Genomic DNA, 19,419 nt, shown 5'->3' with positions numbered 1-19,419 from the left:
TGCTGACATGCTTATGGGAATCAGGCATCCAGAAAGATCAGCCTTAGGGAACGGTCAAGCAACCAATGTCAGGGCCTGCCTCCCCCTGGGCACACAGCAAAGGAGGGAAGAGTAGCCCCTGCTGCTCTCTGCCCCTCCAGCTCTGCAGCAGATCATCAGGGTTGCCCAGCCTCTCCCCAGCCGCAGGCTATGCTGCCAACGTGCTGAGGGCTGAACCTGCATGTGATCGAGGTAGTCAGCATGGCACCAGGGGCATTCATGCATGATCTCAGCATGACCATGGCTGTGCTGCCATATTAAAGAGGCCAGCCATTGGAGGCAGTTAGCTAGCAGGACGACTGGCTGTTGCTCTAAGGACTCTCAGGAAAATCCTGGGCACATACAGGGGTTAGACACAGACGTGACACCACAGCAGACAGGTCTAGATGGGCTCCAGGACCGAGATCTGACCAGTCACTTCTATTTGCTGGTCCTAGGCCGATCAAACATGTTTCCTAAGCGTTAGATGCCGAACAGCCTTCACCATTCTATACAGGGGTACCTGAGCACCTTCCAGCAGCGCATCGAGCAACATGACTATGAGCGGTCCCATGTTCGTTCACCCAGCCTCTGCCTGGGGCCGGTGCACCATGGAGGGCCTTGTTTCAGTAGGGCTATTTTGATGCTATATGTTGCTCTGTGTTTATGTTGGCGAAGGCAAGGTTAAGAAACATGGCTGGCACTGGAGCAGAAGGTGGGAAGGTTTGTGATGACCCTTAGCTCCTGGGGGAGTTCCAGGACCAGGCCCAAGAAAGTTCTGCCTCCCACACAGACAAGCTTCACCCTTGTGGCAGAAAGTTCCACTGTGGCTGAGGAGCAGGGCTGTTGCCCGTGACATCTTCATCCCACAATGTTAGCTGATATCCTGGGCATGGACCACTCGAAGATAAGGACTGAAACCTCAAATCTGATTCGTTTTCCTGTGGGAAGCCAGTGCAGAGAGCCGGTCTGATGTCAATCTGCCTCACTGAACCTGCACAAGATGCACTAATTCTTGCTGCTTGTGGGCAGTGTCAGGTCATGCTGCTGATCTGCCATTTAACATGTATATTGGGGCAGCACCCGTGGGTCCCCACTGGGATCACCACGCTGGATGCTGCACAAGCACGCAGGGAGACACCCTCTCTGCCCAAAGAGCTCACATCAAAGAACACAGCTGTAATTTTGTGCATTACACCCCCATGACTCTGCAGCGAGCAGCCCCACTCCACCCCCTACAGGGCTGTCCAACATGTACGTACTTGGTGGTAATGAAGAGCAGCAATGCAAATGCTTAATGAAGGGCTTCTCTCAATTCCAGAGGGAGGAAGGGAGAGCTGTTCCCACAATCCCCTGCCTTTTCCAGCAGAGTTTGAAATATTCATGGACGAGGTGGGGGAAAATGCATTAAGCATTCTGTGCATCTGAGCCAACGCAATGCTGAGTCCCCATAGCTCCTCTGCCTCTTCTGCTCTCCTCAGAGGATATTTCCTTTCCAAGGCCATGCCCCCTTCCCCCCCGCCCCCGCCCACAGAAGGCTTCCATTCACCTTTTGCTCTTGGCCCCTGCGGCCTTTCAAGGCAAGCCTGTAGGCTGACACCCTCCTTGTCAATATCGACACATGGCTGCAGATTTTCACAGGGCAAAGTTGCGACACAGCCTCTTAATTTGTGCCCACAGATCACAGAGTCATCGAATCATAGAATATCAGGGTTGGAAGGGACCTCAGGAGGTCATCTAGTCCAACCCCCTGCTCAAAGTAGGTCCAATTCCCAACTAAATCATCCCAGCCAGGGCTTTGTCAAGCTGGGCCTTAAAAACCTCTAAGGAAGGAGATTCCACTACCTCCCTAGGTAAGCCATGGCCATAACAAACCACACGCGTAAAAGGCAGCACTCAGCTATCCACCTGGCCGCCTGCCATTAGCAGCTGGGAAACACAATTATTTGTGCTTGCAAAATGAGAGGATATTGCTGAAAATCAGGGCAGCTGCATTACAACAAAGCAAGATTCTGGAGTCCTAGCAGATTCTCAAACTGCCCCTTGATTCTCTAAATGAAGAGCACATAGGAATTCTCCTCTAACAAGCCCTGCTTCAAGCCACATATCACCTCACTCTCCTGGAGCCGCTAGCCATGTATGTTAAACACAGGCGTGACCCCCAGGCCCCTCAGTGCCACGTGGCAAAGGGCATGACACATCAGGCCTGACCCACTCATTGTCGTCATCCACCGTACCTAAAAGGTGTCCTGTAAAGTCTCATTCACAGACTGGTGACATGCTGGTCCTGATAATCACTGCGCAATATACGGACAGGCTGCATACAAAGAGCTAGAGATGCAGGCTGGGAATGTGTTCAGAAAGCCCAGCTCACCCTAGACCAGGGGTCGGCAACCTTTCAGCAGTGCTGTGCCGAGTCTTCATTTAGGGTTTTGCGTGCCAGTAATACATGTTAACGTTTTTAGAAGGTCTCTTTCTATAAGTCTATAATACATAACTAAACTATTGTTGTATGTGAAGTAAATAAGGTTTTTAAAATGTGTAAGAAGCTTCATTTAAAATTAAATTAAAATGAAGAGCCCCCCCCTGGACCGGTGGCCAGGACCCGGGCAGTGAGAGTGCTACTGTAAAGCAGCTTGTGTGCTGCCTTCGGCACACGTGCCATAGGTTGCCTACCTAGACAAAAGGAAGGGGGATTTACTTGTCTGGCCAGCTTGATCACAGAGAACAATGAAAGGTACATTCACATAGAAGGTAAGCAAAGCGAGCAAGTGGGGCAGATGACTGCTTAATGATCACGACAGGGGCTGGAGTCCTGGCTCTTGAAACAGAGACAATGGGGTAATAGGAGCAGGGGCAAAGGGACATTCAAGTCATTCATCTCCTGAGGGAACAAAGAAACCAGTACTTGGGGTCTGTGAGGGCTGGGTCCTGGCTGGAAAAGCCTGTCACACTGGAGAATGCTGACAACTTGAGGTAAGGAAGAAACAGTGTTAGGCAAAGCTACATCTTACTGAATTCAGTTGTAGACCCTAGAGAGTGCGTCGTTCTGTTTTGTTTGTAACCCTTTCATAGCCAGAAATCACTTCGCTCTACAGTCTCTGTTAACACACGTATTTGTTAGATTACCTGCCATCTCCAGGCTGCGCACGTAACTCCAGCTGAGCTACCAAGCTGGTGTGTGCACTGGCTCTTTGGAGGCAGCGAGCTTGGGATTAGCTCTGTAAGTGTGTGACGAAGCAAGGAGTTTTCTTCTTGTTTTCAGTGGTTTGCATGCAGAGGGCGTGGGACTCTGTGTCTCTGGGTGTTACTGGTTTAACGAGGTGGTGGGAGAGGGCCGTGGTTGTTACTGAGGGCCAGCGAACGGCCTGGAAAATGGATACCCCAGCAACTTGTGACCTGGTGACTGGGAGGCCCCACTCGGGAGTCACAGCTGGTTCTGGCCAGTGGGAGGACAATGGGCTGCGGAGAGAGGACCCCGGTGAGCTGACTAGCCGGTTCCAGCCAGAGGGAAAACAAAGGGCAGATGAGAGGAGAGGTAAGAGGCTGAGAGGAGAGGAGACCCAGGCGGCCTGTTTACCTGGGACAGAAGACAAAGGACAGAGGCTGGACTTGGGGGATGGTGATATCAGGTATCAGATGCCCAGCTGGGAGGAGTGGGTTCTGGGCTGGGAGCAGAGAGCAGTCAGAGCCCCCCTGGAGGCTGGAGAGACCTAGATGTGCTGTGCTGAGGGGAGGCCAGGCCTGAAGGCCCAGAGAGTTTCCTGTGCTGGGTTCAGATGCTCAATAAACCCTCCTGTTTTACGCTGGCTGAGAGTCACTTCAGTCTAGAGATGGGTGTGGAGGCCCCGGGGGTCCAGAGCGAGAGACAGGCTGCTGAAGGCTCAGAGAGGTGCGGTTCCAGGAGGCAGAGGGGCTATGGCTTAACCCCCGATAGAGAGTGGACCCCCGAGAAGAGCTGTTGCAGTGAAGGGTGTTCCTCCCAAGGACTGTACGGAGCCAGGAGAGAGCACAAGTCCTGTGAGTCCGTGACAGTGTCCAGTCAGAGTGACGGGCCACTGTAGGGGAGTCAGTTTGGGGGGCACTTGAAACCGGAGGGGCTGTTGAGGCCACCCTGCAAAGAGCACCCAGGCTGGTGGAAGCCAAGGGGACACCATTGTGCTGTGAGCATGCTGCCGGTGGTGGGGCTCTGAGCCAAAGCTTCACAGCGCAGCTACCCAGGGCAGGTGGGGACACAGCCCCTCACTGGGCTGGGTGAACCCCCAAAGCCTCACAACCAGCCATCGGGATTATTCGTTCCACGGCAAACGCTTTACCCAGGCCCACTCTCTGCATTAGATGAGGTCCCAAAAGCTGTCGCTGTATCAGTCCTACAGACAGTTCTGCTGTAGCAACGTCCCCATCCGCTAACATGCCACAGGTTTGCCATGGAGCGAATGCTCTGTCAAATAACCCACTATCTGAAGCAGAGAGTTCATGCCTGCCAGGAACACACCACGCTCTGGGAGATTTACTGCTCATTTAAAGGGCTCATCTCAGAAGGGTCTCAGACCAGAAAGGGTCACTAGATTATTTTGCCAGCTGGAGCAGCTGTCACACTGCTGGCACATCCTTCCTCAGTCTCCCCACACTTTTGTTTTCATGAATGGTGAACAGGCGGGTTATGCCTGTGCACTGAGAAGAGAGTACACTGTAGCAAACAGCTACCCCTACACTGCATGTGACCATGTCACAGTGACAGAGGGCACAGAACTCACCTTTCCTGCTTGCCGGCCATCTCAGCTAACGGAGAATCACCACTAGCTGTTGGCAGTGGAGGGCCTATGTCACACAGCAGTTCTGATTGCATCCAGTAAAAGGTGGCAGTGTACTCACACACATGCCAGCTATTGCAGGACTCGGAGCACTTGGCCAGTCTGCCGTAGTTTAATTCTAACAGTGGGATGTGAAGAGTTCGGCGTGCTGGTGCTATTTGCTTATCGGGTGCCCATTCCCCTCATGTACATGGAGGGGTCAGCAATAAGGCTGGTGGGGGCTGGGTTCTGGCCAGCACCTTTCTGCTGGATATTCCATGCAGTGCCGACTCTTCACCTGCAGGCGAGGAACACTCAGTGGGGCAGGACCAAGGGCGGGGGAGGGCATGTGTGTCTCTCTCCTCTCACCTGCTTCTTCTTCCCCTCGGAGGACAGGACTTTGGTGACCCCGATCCGGTGCAGCATAACATGGACGCGCTGCTCAAAGGAGCTGGGGATCTCCCCATCGCTCTTCTCAAGGTGCCGCCTCTGAAGGGCAAACAGGACAAACCCAGGGGCATGCTCAGGTGGCTGCATTACCATCACCAGGGCCCCCCACCCCCATTGTGCTGGGCAGCCAGAGGCTGGGCTGCCTGGGGTGGCACCGTGGCTTTCAGCCGCCTTTGAACCCTCCCAGGTCTGGGCTGCTTTCCGCCCCCCTGCAGAACTGTAGAGCCGTGGGGGGCCTGGCTAGGCAATGGTACCTTGGCAGACTGTCCTGCGAGTGGCAGCACTGCCGGGGTTCCCCATGGTGCTGCATGCTGCAGCTCTGCCCGATATGCCATGCCTGCCCCCGACCACTTCATGGCCTTGTGCCTTGTCCCCTAACTCCCACTGCAGCCTTCTGCAAGCCCTGCCCCAGGGATCCTCCCCCAGCCAGAACCAGGCCCCTTTATGACTCTCAGCCCCTTCCACCTGGGTACAAGGGTCAACAGGAGGGGAACGTACCCCAGGGGGCGAAGCAAGATCCAGTCCTCCCCTCACGTTGCCCAGGCTGAGGACAGGTTTGCCCAGAGACTGCAGTAACTGACGGCATCAGGTGATTCTGGCCCGGGACACGGTGTTTGTACATCACTGCTGTGCTACAGCCCCCCTCGGACAGGGTGACCAGACCGCAAGTGTGACAAATCAGGACGGGGTGGGGGTAACTGGTGCCTATATGATAAAGCCCCAGACATCGAGACTGTCCCTATAAAACCAGGCCATCTGGTCACCCTACCCTTGGCGCTCCCACTGGCGCCTTTGCCTAAGATCGGTTCCCCCACCCAGCTGTATCACAGCAGCTAGTCCCAGGCCTTTCTGATCCTCTGTCGCTGGGGCGGGCCTCAAATTCCCCCAATCACCCCCCAGGCAGGAACAACCAGGGACATGGGCAGGAGCAGAGAGGAGCCCAACAGCAACAGACCCCACGGTGCTGGATTGGTGGGGGCCATCTGTGCCCCCAAAGTCCCCTGCCACTTCCCCAGGAATGGAGCAGGGAGTCAGCCCCACGTCTACGCCTGAGTCCATCTGCAGTGCAGACACCAGCCAGGACTGGCTGGGTCAGGTCAGGACTTGGGGCCTGATCCAAACTAGCCTGGGGTCAATGGGAGTCGTCCCATGGACCCCTCTTAGAGTGCCCCTGGTTGGAGACACCAGGCCACGCAGGCTGGGGGGCCAGTCAGTCTGAGAGCTAGAGAACCGGCCTCCCTTTATATTCGCTGCAGCCCAGGCGAGTCTCCTTTCTGCCGGTGGGTACAAGCCTCCGGACTCCCGCTCTCCACTGCACTGTTACTGTAGCACAGCACCTGCTGCAGCCGAGGGCCAAGTTCCCCTGTGCGACTCCAGGGATGAACCGGGCCCCTACACTCAGGATACCCCTGAACTGGGGCAAGTACCAGGAGCACAGGCTCCCGGGGCTAGGAGGGGGCTAGGACTGGGCAGTGGGGAAAGAGGGCCGTTACCTTTTCATGTTTCACTCCTAAGGCCTCTTCGTCCTCGCCAGACAGGAGTATGAGTGACTGCGACTTGCCCTCTCGGGCGTACTTGGGCCTGAGCCTGTGGGCAGCATCGGGGGTCTGGCTGGGCTCTGCATTGGCCCTGGGCTCCACGGCAAGCCCACCCTCTTCGGATTTGCTCAGTGCCTTCCCAGGCTCCTCTGCCTTACTGGGAGGCTTAGAAATGTCACCGCGCGTGGACTTCCTGCCCTTAGCTGCCGAGGGGCTGCCCTCCGGCTCCTTCTCGCACTTCCAGCCCCGGCTGGACTTCGGCTTCTTGAACGCAAAGAAGTTTCCTATTTTCTTTTTGAAAGTCCGGGTGCCAGACGGCGTGAGTGGGGTTGAGCCAGAAGAGATCCCCCGGGGGGCTGGGCTGGAGCAAGAAGAGGAAGCCAGGAAAAGAGTTAGCACAGGTGCTGATCGGAAACATGAACTGAGAGGAGGTACCAGAACCACTGTGCCCCCAATGCCAAGAACTGCGCCAGGCACTTCTCTGCTGCCCACCTGCAGCCTGGGGAGCCAGCCCACAGGGAAGAGGCAGGAGAAGAACGTCTCCACGGCACAGGGGACTCACCACCCTCTTGGAAAGGCAGTTGGCTCGGTGGCCTCTTCACTGTTTCCTTATCTTTGAACTTCCCCCTGACTACTGGGATTAGAAAAATCAGTGGGGGGAGGCATGGTGGAGCGCAGCCTAGCCCCAGTCCTAGCCCTTGTAGGGTGCCCAGCAGGCAGCAGGATGGGAGCCTCTGGGAAGGAGCTGGGAGATGGGGGTTGGCACGGCAGGATCCCCACCTGGGAGATTCATTGCAGACACACTTGGCTGCACATTTCACCGTCTCCCCATCCGGGAGCTTCGGCCGCAGAGGTGCAGCCACCTCTCACTCTGGACTGTAGCTAGCCAGGTCAGGGCCCCTGACCCTGGATGCCTGTGCTGTTAGCGTTCTCCAGCACGAAGACAATACTGCGCTCAGCTCCTGTGCTAACGGCTGCCCCACCCCATACCGAGCAGCTGGCCCTCCACAAGGACGGGCCGGATTGCCCCCTGGCACTCAGCTGCTCCCCAGGGCCCCACCACTCCACAGTCCCACACTAATCAGCCAGGATTTCTGCCCAAGCAATTTAGTAATTGAGGTAAATGAAGATGTTTCATACACAGTAGGTCAGGAAGCTTTGGGAGGCGTGGCTAGTCCCAGAACCACCCTGGCTGCTCCTTCCCAGGCCAGACTTGAGGCAGGGATTAGCAATCCTGACACCACCATTCCCTCTCCCGGCCTCCTGCACAATGCAGCGGCTCACCTACGTCACAGGTGCTGCCAGGTTACAGGGACAGCTTTCAGTCAAGGCTGTGGGAGAGGGAAGTGGAGAACCAGGAGCCATAACTGGCTGTAGCAGCCCTGGGTGGAGATCCAGGCTGCACCAGTGCCAGCCCCAGCATCCTGTCTCAACCTGCCCTGGGATGCACGTTCAGCGGTATCCTCCTCTCCTGGCCGGGAACATGGAGGTGACTTCCCAAGGCCTCCCACTTGGGCAGACATGATGGCAATTTTCCTCCATGGCTGACATGGTCCAATAGTGTAGAGATGGCCATGCCCCCTGGAGGCCATCAGTAAAGAAGAGTGTGTCTAGGCAGCACATGAAGGTAGCCTGGGGTGGTCGCACCATGCCAGCTTTACTTCAGCTAGTAGCAGACACAGGACTGGAAAGCTGGCTCTCCCACGTCTTTACATACCCTCAGGTGCAAGGACCGACAGCTGGTTCTGTAAGAACACCGCCAGCTTCCCTCCAGGCACTGCCACTTTCAGTGCCACTGTTTGTGACGAGTGCCCGTATCTCCGAAAACATCCTCCTCTGCTTCCTCAGCACAGTCTGCTAGGTACAGCCCCGGCCTTTTAAAATTCCCTCTTCCCTGCAGGGCAGGTTCCACCCAGTAACACTGAGCTCCTGGTGGACAGGTGCTCTCTTCCCCCAGGATGGGGACAACGTCAATGAGCCAGGACAAGAGCTGGCTATGTATGAAAACCTAACTACTGCTATTGGGAAAGCCCCTGGGCAGCCAGGCTGCGTGTAGCTGTGCTTGGCTCTCGTTCTTACTACGAATGGGTCGTGCATTTCAGAGCCAGGCTTCTGCCACGTTCAGGGGATGCCTCAGTCAGGGAGCACTCCAGCTCCCGGTACGGCAAGAGTGCAAGCAGGATGCACAAGTAGAGTTTTACAAAGAGACAGGGGCGGGGGGGGGGGCAGATCTCAACACTAGTTTCATCAACAGGGAGCACTACCACTAGCTGGATGGAAAGCCCAAGTGACAAGCTGCAGGGAAATACAAATCAACACAACTGCAGGGAAGCGAGTCCTGCTCAGCAGCAGGCTGCTTGTGGGAGGGGTGACAGAGCAAGGGCCAATGAGGAAAAAAGACACCGGAGAAGGACAAGAAAGGAGAGGAAAGGAGAGAAAATCTGGCTCAATTCTGACTCCTCCTGTGTGGGGAGGGAGGAAGGACGGGGAAGGGCAGAGTTTTGTTTGCAGACACACCTGAGCTAAGCCCTGCACAGGCCATGCTGCTGGACTCTAAGGTCTGCCCCTAGCACAGTGCTTCTGCCTTCCCAGCCCCCGTGAGTGAACCCTCCCAGAGCCTGTGGAGGTGGAACAGATGCTGGGAGTGAGCTACCTGAGGACACACAGCGCGTCTGGGAGGACAACCCAGACGTTTTGGGCTTCCAGGTCCCGACTGACCACATTAGCTCACGCTGCCCTTGTACACTGATTTTCTCCCAATGGGCCCTGGGCTTGGAAGAGCTAGTTCCAACCCCAGCGCCAAGCCTGGTGAATCAGCTGACCTCGTCTCACTTCTCAAAGGCCACCCTCTGGCTGGGACCCCGAAGGGAGACGCTGACTGCACTCATTGTTCAGTCTAATGGTGCAAACCCCAGTGTCCTGGGCTCATTCCAATTCAGTGAATTGCATTCTGACATCCTAAATGCTCCTTGCACATTCAGCTGGACTTGGTGGGCCAGGTCCTCAGCTAGCATCAGATGGCAGAGCACCACTGAAATCAGACCAGCTAAAGATCTGAACCAGATTCTTATTCAGTCCCTGACCAAAACTGCTGTGTACCATTGCTGTGTGCCGTTAAACAGTTGCTGTGTCGCACCCAAGACATGAGTGCATTTCTGCAGTGGGTGAAATGATCCCTATAACATCCTGTACCTGACACAGGTGTTGTGTTGTAAGACTTTGCTAATATGTTCACAAGGCACTCAGAGTCCTAGAGGAACGGTGTTTAAAAGCATTAATGACTATTAATTAGTAGTGACCTGAATTCAAACGAAGCAAAGTAATTTTACCCCAAGAAATGACTGAGGATGATTCCTCAGTTTATGCATCACTCGCGTGTAATCCAGGCACCTCCTGATGCTAACTGGCACATGACCTAAGGGTTACAGGAATCCCCTGGGCTTGGTATGCACATTCTAGCTCAGAGAACTCCACGTGAGGGCTCTGAAAGCCAGTGTCACACTGGTCATCAGTACTGTTGTGAAACGCACGTACAGCTGTCGTGTTAGGAGTTGTGTATATACACTGACAATTACATTCTTACAGCCTGCATCTAGGGACTGGTCACCGGCAAAGGTGAAAAGACGAGAGCTGTTTGTCCATCTGTCTGTTTACATCTAAACTGAGCATTGTCTGGTTCACACGGAGCATCCACTGGCATTCTAAGGTAATGAAGAGCAGCGGGGACTTTATAAGGAAAGTAGCAGGAAGAGATAGACATGGGGCAGAATGGGGGAGAGGAACCCTGTCTTGATGTAAATATCAAAGGATTCTTTTGGTCTATTTTGGGGGGGGGGGAAAGGGGACACCCTGGAATCCTTCACCGAGGAAGTGAATGGGCAGGGAGTTTGCTTCATGAAAAGGGATCCCAGCCAGGCATGGTTGAAAACACTGGAGAAATCTTTGGGTGAGACAAGCTTCTTTAGACAGGAGGAGAACTTGTGAGCTAAGTTTGGTCTCTAGAAAGTGTGTTATTGATTTTATTTGTAACCGTTTCCAATATTCTTATTCACACTCACTTGAATCTCTTTGAAAACAAACTGATTCTTGTTTTCACTATAACTAGATCAAAGCGCTGTGTGTTTAGCTAAGGAGGTCCCTCGTCCAGTTTTGGCCTGGACAGTCCTCTGTTGGGGTGGTTTGTCCCCCATCTGGTACTGGGACAAACCAGATGTGGCTTTGTCTGGTAGCAGACAGAAGATGCCCTTTATAAGAGCACGCCGCTTCATCCCCTCCGGCATGACCCCAATTCTCCAGTGTTCTGGGAACATGCAAGTGGCCACCTTATGTTTAGCAGAGCTGTGTGAGAAGGTGTAATTCGTGAGCTGTGGCGTCCCATCCCTGTGGGAACAGCAGGTAATTCTGTGTGTGGTCAGTGGATCAGGAACTGGAGGCTCTGAGGACTCGTGGGTTGGTACGTGAGTATCACTGCCTGTACACAGACAGCGAGGCCTGCGGAGGCCTAGAGTGGGCACGGCACAGCACAGCAGGAAGCGGCACAGTAGTAGCGACAGTACTGAATGCACCTCGTTTACTTACGGCAGTTCCTCTTGGATCAGCTTCTTGGTAAAGAACTCCTCTAGCCCTTCGTCCACGCAAGTAATGCTTCTGTCCTCGTCATTCTCCGACGGGGCAGGCTGGACCTACGAGCAAGTGCCACAGTCAGAAGAGTGCAGTGCTGCAGTAGCAGAGAAGAAAGGAGGTGACAGTTGGGGGAAGCTGAATTCAGGGGGCACGATCCCAGGAGAACGTGACAAATCACTCCCAGATGTTCCTACTGATGCAGCTGCTTTTTAATTGCACACGCACATACACCTGTGTATACATTTGCTGTTGAATAACAATAAAACAGAAGTAACAGCAACACCACCTAGCTCTGACCTAGCCCTCGTCATCAACAGAGCTCAAAGCTCTTTACAAAGGAGGACATTATCCCTGTTTCACAGAGGGGAAAACTGAGGCCCAGGGACTGACCCCAGGTCTCTTAGCAGGCCAGTGGCAGAGCTGGGAATATAACCTTGGCCTCCTGAATCCCAGGACAGTGCTCTATCCACTAGCACACTGGTTCTCAGCCAGGGCTGTGTGTACTCCTGGGGTAGCAGAGCTCTTCCACGGGGTACATCAGCTCATCTAGAGATTTGCCTGGTTTGTCAACAGGTGATATAAAAAGCACTAGTGAAGTCAGTACAAACTAAAATGTCATACAGACAATGGCTTGTTTATACTGCTCTATAGACTATCCACTGGCATGTAAGTACAATAGTTATAGTCCAATGGATTTATTTTTGAATGACATGGTAACAATGAGAAAGTCAGCGATTTGTCAGTACCACTGAGCTGTGACACTTCTGTATTTTTATGTCTGATTTTGGAATCATGTAGTTTTTAAGTGAGGTAAAACTTGGGGTACACAAGACAAATCAAGACAAAGGAGTACAGTGGTCTGGAAAGGTCGAGAGCCACTGCACTAGCTCACAGGGCCTCCCTTTGGTGCCACATGGCCATGCATCAGAAGGGACATAAAAAAACCCACTCCAGAATAAGACCACAAGCCAAGTGCTGCTTCCAGCATCTAAATGGTTTCTCCCCTGTTACAGAGCGCAAAGCTGCGGGCCTGACAGTCACTTCAAACCCTCCACAGCCTTGGAGCACCTCCCAGCTGTTCTCAAACAACCCTACCTGCAGGCTCAGAGACATACACCCAGCTCCAAGAAACAGCCTGGCCGGGCTGGGGTGATGTCTAGCTGCCCTGGTGTACTTTGCATCAGTGTGTTTTCTTCTGCACCTTTCCAAGAGCTTATGCTTGAAGCCAAAGCCTGTGTTGTGTCTAAGCTTCCCCTGCCATTATTCTGCAGCATTGCCAGCTGCTCGGCACTAGGCCTGAAAATTGCCCATGTGGTGCTTTTAGAACTTGGCTGCCCATTAGCTCATGCATGGTGACATTACTAATTAAAGAGATTGCACCTAGTTCCAGGGAGATGGCCAAGAGCAGCCCAGCCTTGCTGTTCCCAGCAACGTCCTTGGGGCCCATGTCCCAAGTGCCAGACTCAGGAGCTGCCTAGCCCCATGTTTAAATGCTTTCCCCTGGACAGCAAGAGACCGCACGTGTTTCATTTCACTTTCGACTTAATGGGAAAGCTCCAGGAAGAGGGCCCAGGTTTTAACCCTACGAAAACACCCCACCAAATACTGATTGTGAATAGGGCAAAAGTTCTAGGCCAAAACTGGGTGACATCAGAGCTGTGAGGAGTCAGATCATTCGTAGGCCTTATTGTCTCCAATTTCTGGTCAGCAAATCCATCCCTCACTCTGAGTACTTGCCCTGGTTCTGGATTGCTCTCCTCAGATCATTTGCCAGTGTTTTGCCCCGAAACGTCCTATGCAGCCAGGGTTGGGGGAAGGAATTTCATCATTTCCCTTAGGAGACTATTCCACGAGCTATGGGTCTGGGTGCTGTGGGTCTTGGCTAGTTATCTTAGGTGCATGTACACGAATGCAAGAAGCCTGGGAAACAAGCAATGAGAACTGGAGGTCCTGGCACAGTCAAGGAACTATGATGTGACTGGAATAACAGAGACTTGGTGGGGTAACTCACATGACTGGAGCGCTGTCATGGATGGTATAAACTGTTCAGGAAGGACAGGTACAGGAGGAAGGGTGGAGGAGCTGCATTGTATGTAAAAGAGCAATATGGTTGCTCAGAGCTCCAGTTTGAAACAGCGGAAAAACTTGAGTCTTTGGGTTAAGTTTAGAGGCAAGAGCAACAAGGGTGATGTCGTGGTGGGCGTGTGCTATAGACCAGCAGACCAGGAGGATGAGGTAGACGAGGCTTTCTTCAGACAACTCACTGAAGTTTCCAGATCACAGGCCCTGGTTCTAATGGGGGACTTCAATCACCCTGACATTTGCTGGGAGAGCAATACAGCAATGCACAGACAATCCAGGAAGTTTTTGGAGAGTGTTGGGGACAACTTTCTGGTACAAACGCTGGAGGAACCAACTAGGGAGCATGCTCCTCTTGACCTGCTGCTCACAAACAGGGAAGAATTGGTAGAAGTAGAAGTGGGTGGCAACCTAGGCAGCAGTGACCATGAGATGGTTGAGTTCAGGATCCTCACAAAAGGAAGAAAGGAAAGTAGCAAAATACGGACCCTGTACTTAGGAAAAGCAGACCCAGATCTGTGGGGGTACTGCCAGGGGGCAGCACCCCAGCCTGAAAGGGGCACCAGGGTCCAGGAGGAACTCGGGCCCAGTGGCAAACGGGACACCAGCCTGCAGAGGGCGCTCCGGAGGCTGGAAATGCTAATTCCCTGGACGACCAGCAGGAGGCGCCGCGCCCATGAGTCCCGCCCTGTGACAGACCCCTCTGATTCCCCCACTGAACACGGGCTCTGCTCCTGCAGAAGGTCTCTATGGCTTAGCAGTTTGAGCACCAAGGCCACGGCTCCAGCTGGGAGGGCAGGGCTGGAAACCAGCCAGGTAACTGCCTCCCAAAGTGAGGGAGGTGAGCTCAGAGCTCCCCGGGTGGTGGAGCAGAGATTAGCGAGTGGAACGTTTCCTGTAGGAGATATCAACGAGCAAGTGATGCTCTGTTATTGAGGGATGCAGACCCCAGCCAGAACCTGCCTCCAGAGACAGGGAGCGGACAGGAGCTTTGCAAGGAACTAAAAAGGCAAGGGGAGGCCAAGCTGGTCGGGTAACAGAGCTGGTCGGGTAACTGCGTGCCAGCAGTGAGGCCCCAGTGCCCCAATTTGCACACACAGTCACCCAGCCAGCAGGTGTGTAACACTACTTGTTGCCTAGGTGGAAGGGGCACTAGCCAGCCAGCCAGCCAACCAGTGGGGTGTAACATAAAGTAGAGCACGAAAGCTATGTGATCTTAATCCCCCGTGCAACCCCCTCCTGCTGGGCCAGCACACCTCACACTCATTTTGCACACTCACTGAATGCCAACATAGTGCAACAACAGCGCTGTCCAACCAAGGCAATGGCCAAAGCACTAGTACCACGAGCCCCGTTTTCAGGGGCAGACGCTGAAGCGCTTCGTCCCGGAGCCAAGGCAAGGGTGGGCAGCTTGGGAAAGGACAAACAGTGTTTGCCCCAAAGTTAGGTCAAGTCCCTGGCACCCTGGGACAAGCTGCAGTGACTCCGTTAGAAGGATGCCTACAGCTCCAAGGGCAGACCTTGGCCCACCGTCTCCAGGGGACAGACAGAAACAAGATCCAGCAGCGCTAGGTATTCTCATCAGGAGTCCGACCCAGGCCGGTCCCGGGAGCTGCACAGGGTCGATGGCTTGCAATTGACAAGCATGAGGCTATTTCTTCTTTGCTGGCATTTCAATCCATACCAGCTTTTCATTCCACCATTATTTATGCCTCTGGAGAGCGGTGCCAGCGTCAAGCATCCACTTGTACATCACATCCAGCAGATACGGCCCCAGCCAAATGCTCAGGCAATATTCTAACCCGTACGGACTCTCTCCTGCCTGGATCGGACTAGAAAACCCTGCAGTCCAAAGGCAGTGCCATGCCGGTCCCTTGGGCCTGTCCTTGTCTGTAGGAGCAACTCGCTATTAGACTGGGCAGCATGGGAGGGACCTCCTCCTCTCTCGTGTGGAGGAGATATGTCAAGATGATCCCCATCATACTCTCCGCAGCCGTGCAGGCCTAGGGCCTGAGTGTACCACTAGTACAGCTTGCTAGTTAGTGAGACAGTGGAACCAAGCCGGCAGCCTCCCATGCACCCCCGTGGTCTGGGGTCATCCTAGAGGCAGTCGGCCTCCATTTCCCCTCTTGGACTTTTCAAATAAAACTTCCCTCCAGGTTTTTTCTAGGGCAAAAATACCCCTTCTTGGGGCCTGAGCTTATTAATATAAAATAAACCATCAAAACCCTCCACTCCCCAAACCAAGTCTAGTCCTAAGGCCACCCAACCCAAGCTTTCTCTTTCTCCTCCCAGGCCTTCCTGGCTGGGGCCTCTGCAGGCTCTCCCCTGGGGCAGGATCTCTCCCAGGCCTCCCTGCTTAGGGCAACTCCCCTGGTCTCAGATCTTCCCCGCACACTGCAGACTTGATCAATTTCTGGAGCATCGCCCGTTGTGCAGCCCCCTGCTGCCCTTTCTAGAGAATTACCTGAGCCACCCCAGGGGTCCCGCACTCTGTAATCAGGACTGGCAAGCCCCAGCCCCCTAAGGGTTGAGCCCCAGTACAGGCAGCAGCTCCCTTACTGCAGGTCCCGGATGCCAGCACCGCAGCAGCAATGCTGTGCACATGCCAGGTCTGAGCCCAGTGAAATCTCGGGGGGACGCTCCAGGGGAGGTTCCTGGGTCTCGGTGGTGCAGGGAGAAAGAAGAGACCCCAAAGAGCCTTTCCTCTTTGGAGGCTGGAGCTTACCCGGCTCTCACAGATACGAGGAATTGTGTCTCTGGGAAGAGGCCACTAAGACTTCTATCATCTCAGGCTCAATAAGGAGCAGGAACTGTTTCTCTCCAATCAAAGCAATTCTCCCTTTTAGTTCACGGTGTTGGACCTCAGACGCCTGGCTGACCACCGCCCTGCACTGTGTGTAAACACGCAGCCCCTGCTTGATGCCAGAGTTACCTCCCTCGGGCTGTGTCTGCTGGGCCCCAGTGGAAGAGAGGGAAGGCGAGAAGTGAGGTCAGAGGGGTACCCTGTCTGCCAGAACAGCCGCTAACCCAGACACTGGAGAGACGTAAAAGTAGCGGCAGCCTGCTGAGCCCTCTGGTAGAATCCCATCCATCCCCTTTGGCCCACAGGATTTGCTTAAAGCGTGCCTATGAGAGGCCAGCTCACTGTGATTCTCAGTGCACGGTGCTGGCCCTCAGCCAGGCGCTCGCCGAATGCCCACGCCAGGTGGCAGCTCCGCAGAGCTCGGAGTGCAGGTGCCAGGTTTGATGCCATGCAGGTCCCGGGGTGGAATTCTCCCTGGCAGAGGGTAGGCTGCCCAAAGGGAGCCTCTGTGACCCCTACATGCCAGGGAGGTGGCACCAGTGCGTTGGTGTGGAGCGGGGTGCTGAGGGTGGGCCGCACCTCCTCGGATGTGAACCCTGAAGCAGGCCAGACTTCTACCACTGGGAACCTGGGGGGCACCACCCCTATTACCCTCACTCAGAACAAAGCCCACGGAGCCCTGCCACACCAGCGTAGGGGAGCTGCAGCCTGCCTGCACCGAGAGCTGATGCTTGCTCCCGGGAGGGGCCGGGGAGCACCAGACTCCGGGTGTGCAGGGCAAACCCTGGCTTCATTCTCATGGAGACAGAATGCCCTGCTGTGAAAATGAAGCCAGCCAACGATCAATTAACAGAAACAGCCTGATAAGGCTCCTCGGCTTTTTAAAACCATCCCGCCGTGAGACAGGCGAGTCTGGCCTAAATGACTCCCCACCTCCCCCAGGAACGGTGATCTCTCGCTCTAACTCCACAGCCCCCCAAAGTCATTCTGCCTCCCCCCTGAGGCCTAAGGCTGAGTTATAAGTGAACTGACTGATGGCAAGCGGGCAGATCCTGCCACTTTTGAAACTAATCAAATGAGTCAGAAGTATCAGAGAGCCGTATACCAGTCAGGGAGCTTTTATGCTGTGGAAAAGACACGGTTAATTCCAAATCTGTTCAAAAGGCTAAGGGCCTTCTCATCAGGCCAGTGTATTCTTGGGGCAAACAAGCATCTAAGAGTTAAAGCAAATTGCCCAGTTTTGCTGAAGGCTCCGGTAGGTGGTAAATACATCCCACCAGAGACTTCCAAGCCGGCCAAAAAGGTTTCAAATCAATATACTCAGACAGAAAGCGACACTGCAAATGGGCAAAGCCTTTGCATGCAAACTGCAGCTTCTCTGCTTGTGTCACAACTACAACATTGCTGCAGCATCTCAGGACAGATTTTAGCAATCTACCGGCAATATAAACACACCACATACCCTCACCCACATAACCTCCTCTCCAAGGGGAAAACCAAAACCAGCAGCAGCCGCAGCCCAGCTGAGGACTGCATAATAAAGCAGCTGCTCCTCGGTATTGCTTCATCTTTCAGGGCTGGAATAAATGCTGATTAAAGAGATTTCCCCCCAACGTAATTAAGCCCTGCCTGATTGAAAAATGAAAAGCGGGCTTACATGTGGCTTGCTTGGAGGCTGCCTGTTCCTGCGGTTGGGCCGGGGCCTAGCTCGGGTGTAATGCTCCAGTTTCTCTCCCTCAGTTGGCAGGTCCATAAGGGATTGTGTGGGTGCAGGCTCTGGGAAAGGAAGCAAACTGCTTCCAGGCTCAGCATCCTTTGTGGAGGCAGGGCGTGACTTCAGAGAGGCACAGCTGACTGACAGCAGAGCCTGGTGAGCTCCAATCTCGTTATCTTCTGCCTCTGCCTGAAGATCGAGCTCCGACGGACCTGGAGGGGGAAGAAGGTGGGGAAAACCTTTGAAAATCTGACACAGGCGGAACGCTGTCCCTGCGCAGGGTTTCCTGCCACGGGGAGATTATTACACAAGCAGCTCAGAGAGAGTCTTGCAGATCACGGCTAGCATGCTCAGTGATCCTGACACCACAGGGAAAAAATAAACCTTGCCACATAGTTTGCAAAAATGCCACGGACAGTGGGAGTACCTTGTGCATCATCCTCTTGGAACTGACTTGCTGTTAGTTCTAGGCCTGATCCTGTCAGGTCTTCCATGCACAGAACTTCCCCGGGGATCGGCGGGAGCTCATGCTCACAGGGCTGAAAGCATCCGGGCAGACTTTTGTGCGTGTCAGTAGGGCACCGGTCAGGGCTCACTCCCACTCTGGGCACGGGCAGCTGAAGAGCTGCCAGGGGAGAAATCGCTGCTCTCCTTTTAACTTTTAAGTGGACAAAACTAGCAAGACTCGATTCAAACAGAGCCCAGTTTAGCTAGGCAGCATTTGCTTCTCTCAGTGAATTTTAAACACAAAATGCAGGCAGGTCATGGACCGATAACACGTGTAATGCTTTCAGTTCCAATAAGCTTGGTCTAATAGGCTAGTGTGTTAGACATAAGGTTTCCTTGTTCTGTGGCTGTACAGCGCCTGACACAGTGGGGTCCTGGCTAGGGATCCCAGGCACTCTGGTAAACACAACTAATAATAAAATAATTAACAAGAGTTTTACCTGTGATACCACATTACCCTGAAACAGCGTGCACACCAATAGAGATTAATCACATCCCAGCAGAGTACCCCTGGGGGGAGCTGCAATTGGTGGGGCAGATTGACCAAGTCCCACTTCCCTGTCCCCGCTCACCTGCCTGTGCTTCAGGGGGATTCACCTCTGGAAGGGCTGGAGGGGATGCCCCAGCCTCCCACCCCCAGGGGTTCTGTTGGGGAGACACAATGTTATGCTCCTGCCAAAGAACCTGTATGGAGGAGGGCAGGTCAGGTCAGCAGTGCCCTTTGGCGGCCTGGGCCAGCACCCTCTCTCTGGAGCCTATATGCCCACTGGCCGTGAAGAGGTTCCCACCACTTTTGCAGCCGGCTGTGGCCCGGGTTGGATCAACACCACTCAAAAACAGCTGCTCCGGAACCAGCCCACACGTCTGCCATCAGAGCCACAAGGGCGAACC

The 19,419-nt window shown here is 54.2% G+C and overlaps 1 protein-coding gene across 4 annotated transcripts in view; it reads right to left on the bottom strand.

Moving 5' to 3' along the window:
• Positions 1-19,419, bottom strand: part of CARMIL2 (capping protein regulator and myosin 1 linker 2) — a 133,088-nt gene that overhangs the window by 18,635 nt on the left and 95,034 nt on the right. For all 4 annotated transcript variants that reach the window (XM_050922324.1, XM_050922322.1, XM_050922320.1 and 1 more), the window contains exons 31-34: positions 17,965-18,233; positions 11,378-11,481; positions 6,755-7,160; positions 5,181-5,300 (exon numbers count right to left, since the gene is read on the bottom strand). In XM_050922324.1, coding sequence (XP_050778281.1) covers positions 5,181-5,300; positions 6,755-7,160; positions 11,378-11,481; positions 17,965-18,233 — 899 coding nt within the window. The remainder of the gene's footprint in view (positions 1-5,180; positions 5,301-6,754; positions 7,161-11,377; positions 11,482-17,964; positions 18,234-19,419) is intronic.

Source organism: Gopherus flavomarginatus, chromosome 14, assembly GCF_025201925.1.
Source record: "Gopherus flavomarginatus isolate rGopFla2 chromosome 14, rGopFla2.mat.asm, whole genome shotgun sequence".
In the NCBI taxonomy this organism is placed as follows: domain Eukaryota; kingdom Metazoa; phylum Chordata; order Testudines; family Testudinidae; genus Gopherus; species Gopherus flavomarginatus.
This window is presented reverse-complemented; position numbering and strand designations above follow the sequence as displayed.